Source organism: Thalia democratica, chromosome 9 (genome assembly GCF_965202585.1).
Source record: "Thalia democratica chromosome 9, ktThaDemo2.hap1.1, whole genome shotgun sequence".
Classification (NCBI taxonomy): domain Eukaryota; kingdom Metazoa; phylum Chordata; class Thaliacea; order Salpida; family Salpidae; genus Thalia; species Thalia democratica.
The window spans coordinates 27,884,367-27,903,355 of NC_139173.1; the positions used below are offsets into that span (position 1 = coordinate 27,884,367).

At 25.7% G+C, this 18,989-nt stretch overlaps 1 protein-coding gene across 1 annotated transcript; it reads left to right on the forward strand.

The window, feature by feature from the left end:
- The first annotated feature begins 7,565 nt into the window (after positions 1–7,565).
- On the forward strand, positions 7,566–12,434 carry LOC145844472 (E3 SUMO-protein ligase NSE2-like). The gene is made up of 6 exons (XM_082951874.1): positions 7,566–7,705; positions 8,504–8,655; positions 8,941–9,052; positions 10,144–10,247; positions 11,528–11,625; positions 12,071–12,434. The coding sequence occupies exons 1-6, from the start codon at positions 7,579–7,581 to the stop codon at positions 12,129–12,131; spliced, it is 654 nt and encodes a 217-aa protein (XP_082808000.1). The 5' UTR covers positions 7,566–7,578; the 3' UTR covers positions 12,132–12,434.
- Positions 12,435–18,989: the final 6,555 nt, after the last annotated feature.

An 18,989-nucleotide genomic window follows, 5' to 3' on the forward strand; every position in this document is an offset into this window, starting at 1 on the left:
CTAAGATGAAAATGTTGTATAACCATTATTTATCGTACTCTTTTTGAAATATTTCTATTTTTACTGATAGTATCCTTGTAATATTTCGTACAGCAAATCTAATAAACCTTTTCTCTTTGGATTATAAGTTTCAAAAAATAAAAACAATTATTGACGTCATAATCAGCTGTTTAAGATGAAAATGTTGTATAACCATTATTTATCGTACTCTATTTGAAATATTTCTATTTTTACTGATAGTATCCTTGTAATATTTCGTACAGCAAATCTAATAAACCTTTTCTCTTTGGATTATAAGTTTCAAAAAATAAAAACAATTATTGACGTCATAATCAGCTGTTTAAGATGAAAATGTTGTATAACCATTATTTATCGTACTCTATTTGAAATATTTCTATTTTTACTGATAGTATCCTTGTAATATTTCGTACAGCTAATCTAATAAACCTTTTTTCTTTGGATTATAAGTTTAAAAAAATAAAAACAATTATTGACGTCATAATCGGCTGTTTAAGATGAAAATGTTGTATAACCATTATTTATCGTACTCTATTTGAAATATTTCTATTTTAACTGATAGTATCCTTGTAATATTTCGTACAGCTAATCTAATAAACCTTTTTTCTTTGGATTATAAGTTTCAAAAAATAAAAACAATTATTGACGTCATAATCGGCTGTCTAAGATGAAAATGTTGTATAAACATTATTTATCGTACTCTATTTGAAATATTTCTATTTTAACTGATAGTATCCTTGTAATATTTCGTACAGCTAATCTAATAAACCTTTTTTCTTTGGATTATAAGTTTCAAAAAATAAAAACAATTATTGACGTCATAATCGGCTGTCTAAGATGAAAATGTTGTATAACAATTATTTATCGTACTCTATTTGAAATATTTCTATTTTTACTGATAGTATCCTTGTAATATTTCGTACAGCAAATCTAATAAACCTTTTTTCTTTGGATTATAAGTTTCAAAAAATAAAAACAATTATTGACGTCATAATCAGCTGTTTAAGATGAAAATGTTGTATAACCATTATTTATCGTACTCTATTTAAAATATTTCTATTTTTACTGATAATATCCTTGTAATATTTCGTACAGCTAATCTAATAAACCTCTATTCTTTGGATTATAAGTTTCAATAAATAAAAACAAACACTATAAAAAAAATCTAGTCGACCTCGTGATTTTCGTAGAAAAATCGACTAAGTTTTTGTTTTGTATATTCAACTAACTGTTTTAATACAATGTAATTACTTTAAGCTTATGATAAATGTACTTTGTATTTAACTGTTAAATAAATTAAGAATTTTTTTTGTTGTTGTACTTTTATTAGTATTCAGCGAAAAAAAAAACATTAAGCGAAACTAATTAAATTTATCTAATCATAAACTTGTTTTAATTTCTAAAAAAGATAGAAAAACTGTATTGATCAAAAAACATTCTACACAGAATATTAAAAAGAAAGTTAAATGCTGTCATTACGTTTTATCACAATTTAATTGTGACTTATCACCATCTTACATAAATTTACATAATGAGCAACTCCAATATAATTTTAAATCTTTAATTTGTTTAAACTGTTCTGGCAGCATTTTAAGGCAGCACTTGTGGTACCATTTTAGGCAGTTGTCGCATTGTACCTAAAAATTGCTTGTCTAAATAACTTGATATTGACTTTTATCAGGTTTTATTTTAAAACGAAAATCAACTAAGCATAAAAATGTAAACAGCTTACCCAATCACAATTATCTTCTTTACAATTCCTATAACTTGGAGTATGCATAAAGCATTTGTAGCAGATAGTTGTGTTTATGACTAAAAATAAAAATAATTTAGTTTATATGAGTGTTATGTATTACAAGCTAAGTATATATGTTAAACTATAAAAATAAAAAACTAAGTAACTTCGTAGTAAAAAGTAATTTTACCTCCTTCATTTATTAACCAAGTTGCCACTTCAAGCCTTTTTTCATGATTTTTCATTGGATCAGTTGTTAACTGTATTGATAGTGGAAGCTGTGGATAAGTGAGAAATACTTCTTCTGCAGCCTGTTTATTAAATTTATTACTAAAAGAATCTTACCTTTTTATTAAATTAAGTCATACGCTGTCATCTATAATTTTGTTTACATGTTATTTATATATTATACTTGTACCTCAACTACATAAAGCCCACAGCTAACTCCGTCTTTCTGCTCATTATGGTTTATTGATATAGCTTTGAATGTATTTATTGTTTTTAACAACTTTTCTTTGTTTTCAAGATGATTTCTAGATAAACAAGAAAAAATTAAATTAATTTTAACACTATAACGATATTGTAAAAAAGTATTTTCAGTCGGTAAACAAAAAGAAAAACAAAAATCACACTGCTTAAATACAACACAATACAAACTTGATACTTAATAAAACGAATAACTATGTGGTGTTTGAAAAACTGTGGATCAAAAACAAGCCTAAACATAACATAAAACTTACTTCATATACTTTAAAAAAGTCTCGCACTGATTTTTTTCTTGTTTTGAATTTTTCATCGAATCAAAAACAATGATATTCGTTTTAATTTTGAACTAAAAATAAAACAATTCAGATTAACTAAAAAATTAAGTTTAAAGCAAAACTTTAATTAAATTTTTTTTTGTCTAATACAACCTTTCATGGATGAAATTAAATAAAATATCTTTGAAAGAATGTTTGTATTTACTAGACTTTATAAAATAATATCAACGAAGAAACTTATCTAAACTAAATTAAAAAATTGTTTAAACTATCTAGTGCCTTTATTGAGCCTTTAATAAAACAATACATGCCTTTTCGAGAAAAAAAGACTACTACTAGACTAAAATGTAATTAAACTTTGTTAAACGTAAAATGAACTATCTTCCCAGTAAAATATGAAATATATAACCTTATTTTATTTTAAAACAGCTAATACAATCTAAGACAAATGTAAAACTATATTAAACTTTTAAATGATCTTGTTCATCAACAAAAATAAATACGAAGTGTTAGTATTAGAAAAAAACTGTCCTAAGTTAACACTTAGTTTTATATAAGTAATAAATTTATGTTATAATAAAAAAGTTACTAATTAGTCCAATCCAGTGATTATTGGCTTCAAGATGACAGAAGCCAAAGAATGATTCGCTCTCAACAATCTAAATATTGATTTTTGTTTTAATCTGACTAATTTACAAAATGTTATACTATATAACTTACTAATTTTAGAAAACTATGCTCTACTTTCTTTCCCATGTACAGATTCTCTAATTGCATTCTTTCATTAGAATCATTTACAACCAGTATACTATTAGCCTTTTTACCATTTAACATTGTCAAAAAGGAGCCATAAATGATCTGTTAATTATGGAAAGTTTGCAATTGTTAAACCAATAGTTAAACTACATTTTACTTACTAAAAAATTTTGTAAACTAAAATCAACATACATTAGATGTAAGCTCTCCTTTTTTAGCTTTGCACATAGAGTATATGTCCCAATGGTTTATTTCCCTTATAACTCCTGTGCTATTCCTCCTCGTTGTTGTTATGAGTTCATATCTATTTTCATCTTGTTCGTTATCCCACAGAAATTGGACCTACAAAGTAGTTGCTCTTGTTTAAGTTTGTTTTACAAAAATATTAAGATAGTTTAACCACTTACTAGTTTTTCAGGATATCTAGGTCGATTCCGTTCAAAATTTGGTTCTACTCTTCTCTTCCGTTTTTTCTTGGTTAGTAAGTCAGATTCTTTTGCTTTTTTCGTTTCATGATTTTCTGATGTTTCCATTATATTTTTATTTTTTAAGTTTGAAATGCCTGATACCTATAAAAGCACGAGTTAGCAAAAATTTAGCACTATTTTGTTAAACTCAAATATTATAGTTTATTTATAAATTAATTAATTATATAAGTGTAATAATTAATTATATAAGTATAATAAGGTTCAAGTAAGGTAAAAAAAGCACAACCTGTTTAGCGTCGTTTGGTACGATTTCGCAGTCAGATCCCGAACTATTGTCGTTCTGTTATAATAATTAAATTAGAGTTTACATCTATTTTTAAAGCTACAAAACCAATAAACTAACGTCATTTTCGATTTGATTGCTTTCAGGGACAAAGACCTATCAAAATAAATTTCATAATCTTTTAAAAAATAACTTTTAGTATTTTAAAAGTTTTGTAACTTTTACAAAAAAATTCTTCCAATTATAACTAACAGACTTTTCTAAACATAAAGCATTCGATAAAGTATCTAATAATTGACAAAAAGAAAAATTTAAGAAAAATTTTTAGTAAAATAGTTAAGAAAATAACTTTTTGTACTGTACATAAAATGGCACATTACTTTCAAATGAACTACAGCATTACTTTTACTTTGGTTTTCTTTAGACTAAATAAGTACAAATTAAATAGTACAAAATAAATAGTACAAATTGTTTTATATGAGTTTTGTTCAATAATTTTAAACCAAAGGTTACTACATGGAACCGGATCTAGTTTCAACCGTATTTTTTTTTACTTAGACTTAAAATCCGTCCTTAAAACTAAGTTTATATCTAAAGTTCCTGGAAATCCGTCTAATATAAATTGGTCTATAACCTAAACTCGTAAGAGAAAGGTGATAAACTTTTATATCAGTTAGTTATATTAAAGAATAAGTTTAGAAACTTTTAAGCGAGATGTTTAAAATAGTGTACGATAAACAATGGTTATACAACATTTTCGTCTTAAACAGCCGATTATGACGTCAATAATTGTTTTTATTTTTTGAAACTTATAATCCTAGAAAAAAGGTTTATTAGATTAGCTGTACGAAATATTACAAGGATACTATTAGTAAAAATTGAAATATTTCAAATAGAGTACGATAAATAATGTTTATACAACATTTTCATCTTAAACAGCCGATTATGACGTCAATAATTGTTTTTATTTTTTTAAATTTATAATCCAAAGAGAAAAGGTTTATTAGATTTGCTGTACGAAATATTACAAGGATACTATCAGTAAAAATAGAAATATTTCAAATAGAGTACGATAAATAATGGTTACACAACATTTTCATCTTAAACAGCCGATTTTGACGTCAATAATTGTTTTTACTTTTTGAAATTTATAATCCAAAGAGAAAAGGTTTATTAGATTAGCTGTGCAAAATATTACAAGGATACTATCAGTAAAAATTGAAATATTTCAAATAGAGTACGATAAATAATGTTTATACAACATTTTCATCTTAAACAGCCGATTATGACGTCAATAATTGTTTCTATTTTTTTAAATTTATAATCCAAAGAGAAAAGGTTTATTAGATTTGCTGTACGAAATATTACAAGGATACTATCAGTAAAAATTGAAATATTTCAAATAGAGTACGATAAATAATGTTTATACAACATTTTCATCTTAAACAGCCGATTATGACGTCAACAATTGTTTTTTTTTTTTGAAACTTATAATCCAAAGAGAAAAAGTTTATTAAATTAGCTGTACGAAATATTACAAGGATACTATCAGTAAAAATTGAAATATTTCAAATAGTGTTGAATATGAATCTTTGCCTTTGAATATGGAGCCAACTATAGAATCGTCAAATAAATTTAAAAAAAATTAAAAAGTAAAGTTTTATGAAAAAAAAACAAAAAAAGAACTGATTTTTTAGTTTATTTTTATATAAAATTTTAATTTTTTAATATTATTTTTTTTTTTCCTACAGAATTTTCTAAATATTGCAAGGAAAATTTCCTGAAAGTTTAAGGTCTTTATCTCAAAAAACTAGGAGAAGATTGATTTTTAGTGAAATAGTATTTTTTGCTGTTTTACTTTGTGCCTCCCATAAGAAACCTTTTGTTGCCTCTGACTTAGACTCTTCTATATATCAAAATTATTTTGAATTTTTTAAATCTATAAAATGTATCTTGTAGCTTAGTTAAAACTCTATAAATAAGATAAAATTGTGAAAAAGTGTTTTACCTCCTATGCCCTTAACACATATCATTACCTTTAACTTAACTTTAAACTAAAAATAGACCCAAAAATGTGTACTTTTAAAAATCTGAAAGAAATTTTGAAAACCTGGAGTAAATTTTCTAAAAACATTTGACACTCTTAAGGTGTTTTGAGTTTTTGAAAGCTATAGGATATTTTGAATACTTTTTTAACTTATGCTGACTCAAAATAGTTTTGTTTTTTTATAAATTCTCAGGATAGTTGAAAGGTTTTTTATTATATCAGGACAAATTTTTTAAATGATTTACAATGAGATTTAGTTGATTTAGGATTAATATTTTGTTCTTTTATAATCAATTTTGTTGAAGAACTTGATTTTTATTAGTTTTGAAAAGTTGTTAAAAACTTTTTTAAGGATTTGAAAAAACTCAGGATAAATCAAGGCAGGTTTTTCAATTAAAAAAGTGGTAGTCTAAAACTTTGCCTGTCCTAAACCTAGGATCAAATAAATTTTTAGTGAGTTTTTGAATTGAAAAAAATTAATAGCCATGAAATTTTCCCTACATATGCTTGTATCCAAAAACTAAAAATCAAACTTACTTTATCATCTCAAAAGTAAATAAAAAGTTTCTTAACCATATATTACACCTTGTAGATTACACTTAAAACTTTTTATAAAAATACAATCTTAGATAAAACAGAATATTTGATTTACTATGGTTTTAACTGTTAATTCACTTACTTAAACAGCAGCTGTTTCTGATAGACAGTTATTATAGGTTTTTTTTAACCTGATTTAAAATCTATCCCTTAATACAAGATTTACTTTCCAACACCTATATTTTTGATAATTCAGTAAAAGTCTGTTTAGTCAATGGGTTTAATTTAAAAGTAGTTCAAACTTGTGTTTGATATTTCTTGGTTAAAATTTGAAAAAGAATAAACATAAGTAGCCAAGCTAGTTTTTCAGACTAAAAATATTAAACATGCTTTTTTAATCTTATTTGCCACCTATAACATACTTAAACTAGTTTCAACAATTTGAAAAAGTTAGGGTAGTTTGTTATTTCTCCCAAAGCTCTGTCAAGTTTTTTGACATTTTTAGTTATGTTTTTTCATGTACTTTTTTTATTTTTTTTCTTTGTTTTGGTTATAGGAACATAAATTTGACTAACAAGTTTTTTCAGTGTTTGGCTTTATATTAAATTTTTCTTAACCTCAGACCAACTCAGGATGTAGCTTAGCTTTTGGTCACTCAGGCTGGATTTTTCTATCAACCTTGTATATTACTGCAAATGATCACAATAAAATTATCAGTCTGCTTCTAGCAGTACTATTTCCTTTAAAAGTTTAAATGGTATAATTTTAAATAGCTGCTATGCTACCTTTAGTTATAAATTTATTTGAAAAGTACAACTTCATTCTAGTATGTTTATTTTTTTTGTGTATACACTTAGTCTTATATAGTTTTATATTTTACCAAAAAGTCAGACAACATTTCTTGCTACTATTTTAAAATTTTCTTGCTGTATCTTTTGTTGCAGAAAGAACTATTTCTAACAACTAAAACTTTATAAACCTAACTTTTACCACAGCAGTTATAATAGTTAGTAATGACTCAGTATTCAAATCCCAACCAGTTTTTCCGTGAAATCATTGAAAACTGCCCACAGTCTGAAGAATTTCTGGAAACTGCTCGCCATGAACTTTCAACCGCTGCTTTTGATCTTATTGAAATTGGTAGTTTGTTTTAATACAATTAGTTTGTAATTTTTTTTATAAATCTGCGTGTTAGGTTTTTTATAATGGTTTCATGATGTTACAGAATTGAGATGTAAGTTGTATGTATTATCATTCTAAAATTTAATATTTGTCCTGGACAATAAGTTAAAAGGGGCAAAGGATCAAAACTGCACAAGGACCCAAAATTGCACAAAGACAAATTTGCACAACAGAAAAATATTTCCTGTTAACAGTTTTGCACGAGAGTCATTTTTGCACAAGTGTAAAAAAAAATATACATAAAAAAAAAACAAAAAAATAAATTATAAAAAAAAAAAAAAAAAAAGTTACTGACCAAGGGTAATGTTTAGAGGTAACAGTGATAGTAAAAATTGAAAAAATTACTAATAAAATTTATTATTTTAACAAAAAAAAAAACTACTTACAGAGGGTTAGAGGTAACAGTGATAGTAAAAAAAAATTAATTATAAAAACAATTAAAATTAGTAAAAAGTTATAAAAAAATATATAATTTGTGCAAAAGTGTCTTTGTGCAATTTTTTACCCTTGTGCAATTTTGTACGCTCATGCAAATTTGACAGCTACCCGTTTGAAGGTATCCAAATGGTGTGCAACTCAATAATGGAAAGGTTTTTTGCACTAGGTCTTAGAGCCAAATATTTTGAGAGTCTTTTTTTTTGTTCTATAAACTTGACGCTTATTATTTCTAATAAATTATTTTAAAGTTTTAATTTTACTACAACCAAAAAAATGTTTTTTTAATAATTCATTATTTAATACAATTTTTCAATACAGTTGGTCCTAATGAGGACACAAGCACAATCGAGTCCTGCATGAGAGAAGTGCTAGCAGAACAGGACAGAACTAAAATGTTCACTAAAATATTTGAAAAAATGAAGAGAGACTGGCAAACGGAGGAAATAAACTATGAAACTAATATTGAAGAGGTGCGGTTATTCTATATCACAATACAAGAAATTTTTATTATTCTATTGGCTACTAATTTATGAAAAAAAGGGCAACATTTAGATTGTTATATACAATGTGTTATATTGTATGTTATAATCACAACTGTAGTAAATATATAATACAAGCAAGTGCTTATAAAATCTTGATTTAAAACTATGATAATCAAGTTTAAAACCGAATTATTTTGAAGAAATCAACTATGAAACTAACAACTATTGAGTGGTGCGATTATTCTGTATCACAATATTTTTATTCAAACACAGATTTTGAACCCCTTACTAGAGGAGGCATATGAAAAAGTGTCTCAAACAAACTATGATGAAAGTGATGTCATGCGAAATTACTACGAGAGAATAGAGTCCAAAAAAAGAGAAGGTACTGGTGTTGTTCTCACAAAATAAATTTATGTAGTTTTTAAAGAGCAAAAAGTTGGTGTGCACAGAATGTTTTTATTACAGTTTAGTGTGCACATATTTCACAGTTACTGCAAAGACCAATTGGGCAAGTAAATTAGACAAGCTAGTCTAATCAATAAGGAAGCACTGTATCGAAAAATTACTAAAGGATCCTATTTTTTCTTGAGAGACTCTATTTCATATTTATCTATAGTTTACTATAAGTATATATTAGCTTTAAACAGCAATTGATATATATTTATGTATATATACCACAGATGTTCTTGTGCTAAAACTTTATTTCAACTAACGGCGTTTCACTGCTCTCAAATAAATTTAAGAACAGATCTACAGAGTCTCAAAAAGCTTATAGCTTCAAAAATATTCTTAGAGCTTTTTAAGACTCCTTTTTGAGATCTGTTCTTAAATTTATTTGAGAGCAGTGAAACGCCGTTAGTTGAAATAAAGTTTTAGCACAAGAACATCTGTGGTATATATTCCGATAAGCTTAGCTTATCAGGATCTCCAGGATTTAACGCCTTTTAACGTTACATCTTATATGTATATATATATTATTCTTTTAAGACTTTATTTTGCAAACTAAGTTTTGCTTAAAGACCTCGTCAGTGCTTAAATAAAGATGTCTTAACTTCTTATTTTGCATAATAAGAACTTAGTTTGCATAGTAAATCTTGAAAGAATAAATATATTATTTCTCTTATAGTAGTTGAGATCTTTATTTGTTTTCTAAAAATCAAAACATATAATTTATGTATATATATAGAACTAAAATACACAAAATAAGCTTTTGCTTGGGACAGCTGTTTCTGCGTTTAATACGCGTCTTATATATATATTTATTTAATTATGACTTATTCTTTCATTATTCTTATCAGCTATTCTTTCTATTAAAAACTCGGTTGAAGTGTGTTGATTCGTTAACACACAGAAACATATGTTGGTACAATAAAGTAAAATTACTGTATAATTTGTTTTTATTTAATTTAATTTATTTAATTATTTTAAGTTTTCGCAGTAAAAATCAACTTAACATTTCATGAATTCTCACAGCGGGTAATGAAGCGGACAAACAGGAAAGTTCAAACAACAACGAGTTGGATGAAGACGTGCAAGTCTCATTGGACGTGCAACAGCGGAAATGTCCGTACACACAAGTAAGTAAAATTGTTTTAATAATTTTTAAGAGAAACCAATAGAAAATCCAATCATCTGTGAATTGGTTTTATTAAATTAAGATGTAAATTTTATCATCTATTTTACAGAAACCAATAAAAATTCAGTTACAAATGGTGAACGCAGTTTATTAATTAAAAATAAAAACAAATTAATTTAAAGAAACCAATAGAAAATCCAGTATCAAATGGTGAACGCAGTTTATTAATTAAAAAAAAAAAATTAGAAACCAATAGAGAATCCAGTATCAAATGGAGAATCTAATTTATTAAATAAAAATAAAAACAAGTTAATTTTTAGAAACCAATAGAAAATCCAGTATCAAATGGTGAATGCAATTTATTAATAAAAATTAAAACATATTATTTTAAGAAAAAAATATTAATTTTTAGAAACCAATAGAAAATCCAGTATCAAATGGTGTCTGCAGTTTATCAATTAAAATAAAAACAAAGTAATTTTTAGAAACCAATAGAAAACCCAGTATCAAATGGTGAATGCGGTTTATCAATTAAAATAAAAACAAATGATAATTTACAGAAACCAATTGAAAATCCAGTATCAAATGGTGTCTGCAGTTTATCAATTAAAATAAAAACAAAGTAATTTTTAGAAACCAATAGAAAACCCAGTATCAAATGGTGAACGCAGTTTATTAATTAAAATAAAAACAAATTTATTTTTAGAAACCAATAGAAAATCCAGTATCAAATGGTGAACGCAGTTTATTAATTAAAAAAAAACAAATTTATTTTTAGAAACCAATAGAAAATCCAGTATCAAATGGTGAATGCGGTTTATTAATTAAAAATCAAACATATTAATTTTTAGAAACCAATAGAAAATCCAGTATCAAATGGTGTCTGCAGTTTATCAATTAAAATAAAAACAAAGTAATTTTTAGAAACCAATAGAAAACCCAGTATCAAATGGTGAACGCAGTTTATTAATTAAAATAAAAACAAATTTATTTTTAGAAACCAATAGAAAATCCAGTATCAAATGGTGAATGCAATTTATTAATTAAAATAAAAACAAAGTAATTTTTAGAAACCAATAGAAAATCCAGTATCAAATGGTGAACGCAGTTTATTAATTAAAAATAAAACAAATTAATTTTTAGAAACCAATAGAAAATCCAGTATCAAATGGTGAACGCAGTTTATTAATTAAAAATAAAAACAAATTAATTTATAGAAACCAATAGAAAATCCAGTATCAAATGGTGAATGCAGTTTATTAATTAAAAACAAATTTTTAGAAACCAATAGAGAGTCCAGTATCAAATGGTGAATGCGGTCATGTTTATGAGGAAACTGCTGTTAAGGCCATCATTAAGCAGAGGAGGGGTAAAGTGAAGTCGGTTTTGTTTATATATAAATGATTTTACAACAAGTAAATAAATTTTTTGTCTTATGTGATCTTGCAGTAGGTACATAAAACACATATTATTTTGTTGGTGTCCGTATAAAAACATAGTTTATAAAATTTCAAAAAATTGCTTAGGATATGATATAACCTTATAAGTTACCAACTAAAGTGTGTTTAATTTATATAAATGTTTATTATAATAAATTATTTCCTTGATTATTAATTATTCCACTTAAAACCAGTTTAACCAAAAATAGTATGTTTTAATTTTGATTTTAATTTACAGTTACATGTAAGTTTTAAACACTTAATATTACAGTATACATTGTTTAAGTAAGTATAGTGTATAAAAAGTAAGAAAATAGTTTTTGATATTTATATAGTTTACTTTATGCTTTTCAATTTAATTATTGGTATTTACAAATTTTTACAGGTGTCCAATACCCGGATGTAGTGTTCAGTTGATTATGGAAAGTTTGAGAAAATTCAGATAATTTATTTCATTGTTATTATTTATATTATATAAGCTGTTACTGTCTTCTTACTTTTTAAAAGTTTCAAAATTTCAAGTACTTCTGTGCTTTAGGAAAATTCTTTTTTTTTTTCGTTTTTTACTTCATAGTTAGCTATTTTGTTAATTGGTTCGATTTTCAATATAATTTTAACTCAAATTTCTAAGCTTCTTAAAAATATTTCTAATTTCATTATTTAGCTCTGTTTTTTTATTTTAACTATAAAGTAATTCAACTATATACCTTTAATGGATATCTAAATTTTTACGTCCACTATAAAGTACTTTGTTTTATATGTTATGAGAACTTGTAATTAATGACAGAGTTGAATTTTTAAAATAAAAAAGTTTTAATACAAAGAATCTACTTAAAATACTGTTTTTGTTATTTATACAGTTCAAATGTGTTGTTTAAAAATCGAATTGCTCCATTTTCGTTATTTAAGAGCTTTAGTATTTTGTAAAACAATAAAAAAAAGTTACCAGTTAAACAGTAATCTAAACTTTTACTATTTTTATAACTTGTTACGCACAGAAGGTTATATATTTGTGATATTGTTATTTGTAATTGTAAGTTTATCAACTTACGACTACATACTTTTAAGTTGCTGTAAAATGTACAATTATCAATTTTGTTTTCAAATTAATTGATAGCTCAAAGGAGTATCTTTTTACATCAGGTAAAACTGTTAATGCTGCTTAAAGTTTGCTCTTCTTTACATAAATTTTTATTGTCAGTGTAACTGTTTAAATTAAGGCGTATAGTTTGTATTTTTATTATTTATAAAAGGTAATTGTAGTAACTCAAACAAGTCCTTATTAAGTACAAATAAGTTTCTATTAAGTAGTATTTTGCACAAATTTTTTTTTGAAAGTTCTTTGTTGTCAACAGTTTTTAAAAAGTTAGAGAACTACTGATTTAAGTTATTTGAAAACATGCTGATTTTTTTTTCAAACTACAAATAATAGCTACAGCTTTAAATTAGGTTATTTAGATTTTATATGAAAATAACAAACTATTCAAAAACATAATATTTTTAAACTTATCTAAATATAGGTAAAAAATAGATCAAAAGAGTAAAAAGTAATATTAGACAATGATATTGATTAAAAGCTAATTGAGCTTCCTATCATTTAGTTAACCTATATTTAAAAGCAAACGTTAAGAAAATGAAAATAACGAAAAATATAAGCTGTAAAGGAACTATAGGAGCAGTATAGCCAAAATATTTTTAAATAAAAATTTGAGACAAGAACTTTTTGCAGTTCTTAAAATTTTTCAATCTACCCTTTTCAAAAGTTCTTGTCGATAACTAAATAGATTTTTGTAAAATATTTTTGCTTCATTAAATATGTATCTTTATTAAATCCTCCAAGCTTAATTAAACCAAAAGTATTTTTTTAAGTTTTTAGTTAATTTAAATATTAACTGCTTGCTCACGTTAGGTTGTTTATCAAATGTTCTGCATTAATTTTGGAGCACTTAAAACTATAATCCGTAAAATTTCCTGAATCTGTTCTCCATGTTATTTTTAGTTCTCAACCCGATAAAGCTTGATTCACAAAAGGAGCTAAATTGTTAAACTACGATGCTCTTAAAAATAGCGACAAATTTTCTACAAAAAATTTTACAGTACATACTTTTCAACTACTATTGTGTACAACTGAGCTTAAAGTGTAATAATGTTAACATTTTGAAAACTTGACGACTGATACGTCATAATTAGTTCTACACGGTGACTCTACTATCAAGCTTCTAAAAATGTTAACATTGTTATACCAAAAACTTTTTAAACTCAAGTTTTATAGTAATAGTTGAAAAGTGTATGCTGAAAGGTTTCTTACTTAAAACTGCAAAAAGTGTCTGCCTTTATTTTTCATATAAAACTTGTACTCAAAAATTTTATTCAGCATTTCTTTTAAAGTTGGATATCAGATAGTTTCCAGCTAGTCATATTGGTATTACTAGTGGTTCTGGCGCAAATATATCGCTTATAAGTTAATTTATTCAGAAAATAAAAAGACATGGGTATTTTGATATTGCTTGATTCAAGAATCGGCAGGCATTTGGTGCTCAAAGACAAAATAAAATTTCAAAACTAATATATTAGCGGGTTACATTTCTAGTTTAAATTTTTAATCTCTATAACAGACACAAAATTCAAAAAAAGTTTTGATTTTTTTCTTTCACGGGCCACACTTGCACGTCCGCAGTTTTTATTTTCGCGAGCCGCACCCCATTTAAAATAAAAACATATTCGAAGGCCGCAGTTTGTCAACCCCTTATCAAAATGTTTCAATTATCTAATTTTTATTATCTAAATATAACATAAACTCTAACTTGTTCTCCTAAAAAGCTGATATTAAAACAAAGTTGCACAAAACAAAAATACACTCATTTGTTTTTAAACCTTAAGTTGTATGTTTTGCAGATTTTTTTAAATTTAAAATACAACAATTAAATTTACAACTGACGGCTTGTACGACCGTTTAGATCTTTCTAAACGTTTCTCCAAAATTTTTGTAAGGCCCCTTTGAAGAAATTAAAAAAACTCTGGCCCCTCCGAAAACATTTCTTGAAACCTACTGTTAAATACCACTAAGACCCTTTTTGCTCTTCATCATCAACTCGATAACATTTAGTGAAAGTTTTAAAACTACCCTTAAATACGCGTAAGAATTTCTTTTTTAGTCCACATTATCAACTCCAGAATATCTAGTGTAAGTTTCAAACTATAGCCTTGAGGCCTCTTCACTACTCACCCTTTTTTCCCCTTTGCAGATTATGGCCATAATTTTAGAAATTACGTTCAAGGAACTCACTTTATAAAACTCTGGTTAAGATTGCTTGTTGCCACCCTCTAATGCTAATAGTTTCAAACAAACGTCCATGTATATACTGTTTATTGAACGACAAAAAATAACGCTCAAAGTATTTGGTCCTAGGGCCTGGTGCACGAAAAAACCTTTCGGTTATCGAGTCGTACACTACCTGGATACCTTTTAACGTCATGTCAAGGACACTGTATGTATGTCAGGATATTGTTACAAAAATGGCTTCCTACGGGTAATTTAATCATTACCTACTACATATTTATTTGTTACTCAGGCATGGCAACCACTAACTAAAAAAATTATCAATCACTTTGTTATATTAAACTTTACGCTAACCATTTAATCAAAGCTGTGAAAGTACGTTTTTTAGATAATAAAATTAAGTAAAAAATAAATTAACAACTTCAGTTGTTTTGAGTATATGCTCTGTTAAAGTTTGTTTTTTTAGCTTATTTTACGACAACTATTGTATATCCATTAAGTGCTAAAAGTTTAGTTTGTTTCAAAAAGAATTAATTTTTTACACAAGATAACTTTAATTTTGCTGTTTAATGTTAACTACTTTTTGATTGCTAAAAGCAATGTTTTATTTTTATAGTTTTATAAAAAAAATCATTACCACTTTTTATTCTTTTAAGATCCTGATTTTTCTATTGGTATCTTATGTTAATACTAGTCACTACTGTATATCTGTTTTGTTTGTTGAACGATAAAAAAGCACTCAAAAAGTTTGGTATAAGATCCTGGTGTACAAAGAAACCTTTCGGTTATCGAGTCGAACACCACAATTAATACTACTACTTAAAAATTATATCTATTTTAAACAAATAAGCTACATAAAGGTAAAATTAGTTATAAAACCTTTTATTAAACAACTATAACTTTTAAAACAATTGTACTTTATAAAAACAAAAAAAAAAAACTCATCAATCCAAACCGTTTCTAATAATTGTATTTTAACTTAAACATCATATTTTTTAGTTGAATAAATCTGAATTACAAAGAAGCTACATAATCATATGACTGTCACATTAAAACTTCAAAAGAAATGATGAAAATTCGAAAGAAAGAAATGATTTTTTTTTAAACTAATTATTTAAATTTTATTTATTAAGAAACTTAATAGTCGTTTATATTTATTAAGTAGGAAATTAAATAAAATACACATCATAATGTTAAACATTTGTGCAGTGCCACTTGTAGAAAACCAAATATATATGGTGAGCTTCTTAAAAGTTTTTCTTCTTAAAATTAAATGCAAAAGTATAGTTGTTAAACAAAATCATTTCGAGTAGAACTTGTAAGAAATATTCTAATTTTCCGTTGAGTGTTTCACTTTAATTTTCTGAAATAATTCATTATGCTTCATACTAGATTAAGTAGTATTACAAAAACAAAAGATTTTTTTTATTATCATATTTAAAGTTTAGTTAACTTAAAATATGTAAATTTTTTCGAAAAAACTAATATTTTATCATTAGTTTCTTTTTAATCGTTAAATCAAAACTACTTGCTATCGTTAACTTATTAATGCTTTTTAACTTTAAAATTTTGAAATAGGTACTAATGTTTTAAAATTTTGTCATGAAGCAAATTGTTAAGTGCAATCGTGGTTTGTTGTCCCAAAATGAGTGGAACAATAGTTTTATAATTTTCTGAAAAAAAAGGCGTTTTTAAAAATGAGTTTTGGAAATCATGGTATAAACTTTAATTCTGAAGACATTCGCCTACTTTTTTGACTCGAAAAAAGTGCACTACTTTATTTTTTGTTATCTTTATAACATGTATTTAACTATTTGTACTATACTTAGGTATTAAAATTTCATTCTTTAAGGAGTAATATGAAAGACAACTAATAAAACACAAAAATATCTTCTTCATATTCATATTAGCTTGTCATGTTTAAAAATACAAATTACAAGTTATGTAAATATATATTGTTTGTCGAACGACAAAAAAAAAGAGCATTCAAAATATTTAGTCCCAAGACCTGGTGCACGAAAAAACCTTCCGGTTATCGAGTTGCACACCATTTGGATACCTTATAACATCGTGTCCAGGGCAATAAATTTTGTTTAAAGCGTATATTTTTTTATTTCTAACAAAAACTAGTTATATTGAAAATGCTTTTACAGTTTCTGGACATTTTATTTTCCCTAAAATTATTTGTACTTATGAAGACTTGAGTTACGGTCCTATGACTTCTCATATATTTCTTAATGACTTTGCCCTAACAGCAAGTTACTGCGTACATTTTGAGATTTTATTTTTCCTGTGAGCTTATAAACAAATGAGTATGTAAATTCAATATAGATAATTTTCAAATAAGTTCATTTAGACAGTATAAAAACTAACATAGTAGAAATTTTAACAAAAGTGGTTATTGTAACTTTTATGCATGTGAGAATTGTTAGTCTGTGATAGTTCTGTGACCTGGTTACCTCTTACATGTTGTAGATAAAAAATAGTATTTTCGGTGCAAAAAACCAGTGGAACAGTAAATATTAAGAGTCAAACCAAAAATCTAGGACAATTAAAAGCATAAATTAGCTCAAGTTTAAATTTAAAAAAAAAATTAAACTTTACAAAATAAGTAATGTACAACTATTATACACTTCAGAATGTTTGAGGTAAATAGTTTTTAATGCATTTGTAGTTATGATAGTTAATTAGTTGAGCTTTTTAACGATTAAAATACCTAAAGAAATGGATGTATTAAAAATAGATTTTTGGTAGGGTCTATGGACACGAGAAACGTTGTCAGAAACCAACTTCATATACTGTAACCTACAGGTGTAGGTACCTTTAATACTAAACTTAACTTATACTAAATAATGATACTAATAATACTTAGGCTACTCTATATAAAACTAGGCATGACATGAGTTAACATATTTTATATAAAGAACAATTGCAAACACTAACAAATATATAAAGAACATCAAGTTTAGAAAACACTTTAAATGTGGTCAAAACCTTTACACAAGATTTAATCTAGCAAGAATATACTTTAAGAATGTATAAAACAAAATACGATTTAACTACTTAGAATGTAAATAAGAAATACTTATAAAAATAATACTAATCAAAAATTACTTTATAAAACACAAGAAAACAATATAAATGTCTATTCTTCATTATCATGTTTACTGCAGCAGGCTGTGGCTAGAATCTCCCCATCTGTCTGTTGTATCAGCTTATATATAACATTCCCTAACTCAATGTTGCATCAGGGTTTCTTGTCTGCACTTTATTCTCTCCTTTTGTCAACTGTATTAAACTTGCATCAGTATAAAACTTGACCTTGCAAGCTTTCTCTTAACGCTTGGATGAACTTTTAGCTCAAAACTTGCAACCAAATCTAAACAGTAATCAAGTGCAACTTGATATCCTGTTACACTTCCTCTTCTCCACTGTTGAAAGAGAATCGTCACTCTACTTCTCCTCTGCCTTTTTGTTGGAAAATAAAAAACACCCTTTCTTCATAAACAAGAAAAAATTTACACATTTAAAAATTTGGATTGGTCTCAAAACTACTCATGTTTTCCATACAAAATTTAAAGCAAATTAGAAAATAAAACAGTTAATAAATTTATAACAAATGGTAATTTAGTTCTTAAACTTTTACACTTTTGATAATCAAAAAAAGTGTTAATGTGTTTTACTAGCTTCAACAATTTATTTAACTTCAAAAACAATATTAAACATGAGTCACATTCTACTATAAAGATTGAAGTGTTGAAAAACAGGTAAATTACAAAAATACAAAAAAAACCACTCAAATGTCATGCCTATGCAAACCCCTATAATACAAACTCCAAAATTTTTAGCATGTTACTTGTCTTTGCTGTCTTAGTTATTAATAAATATTTTCTTTTTTTATTGTGCTATTAAGGTTTAAGAGCCTTATATAAATCTAATATCACTCACTTTCAAATAAAACTGGTCACCACTTTTAAGACTTATTTAAACTTATACCTTGTTAGTTTTTTTTATTTTGACTTTT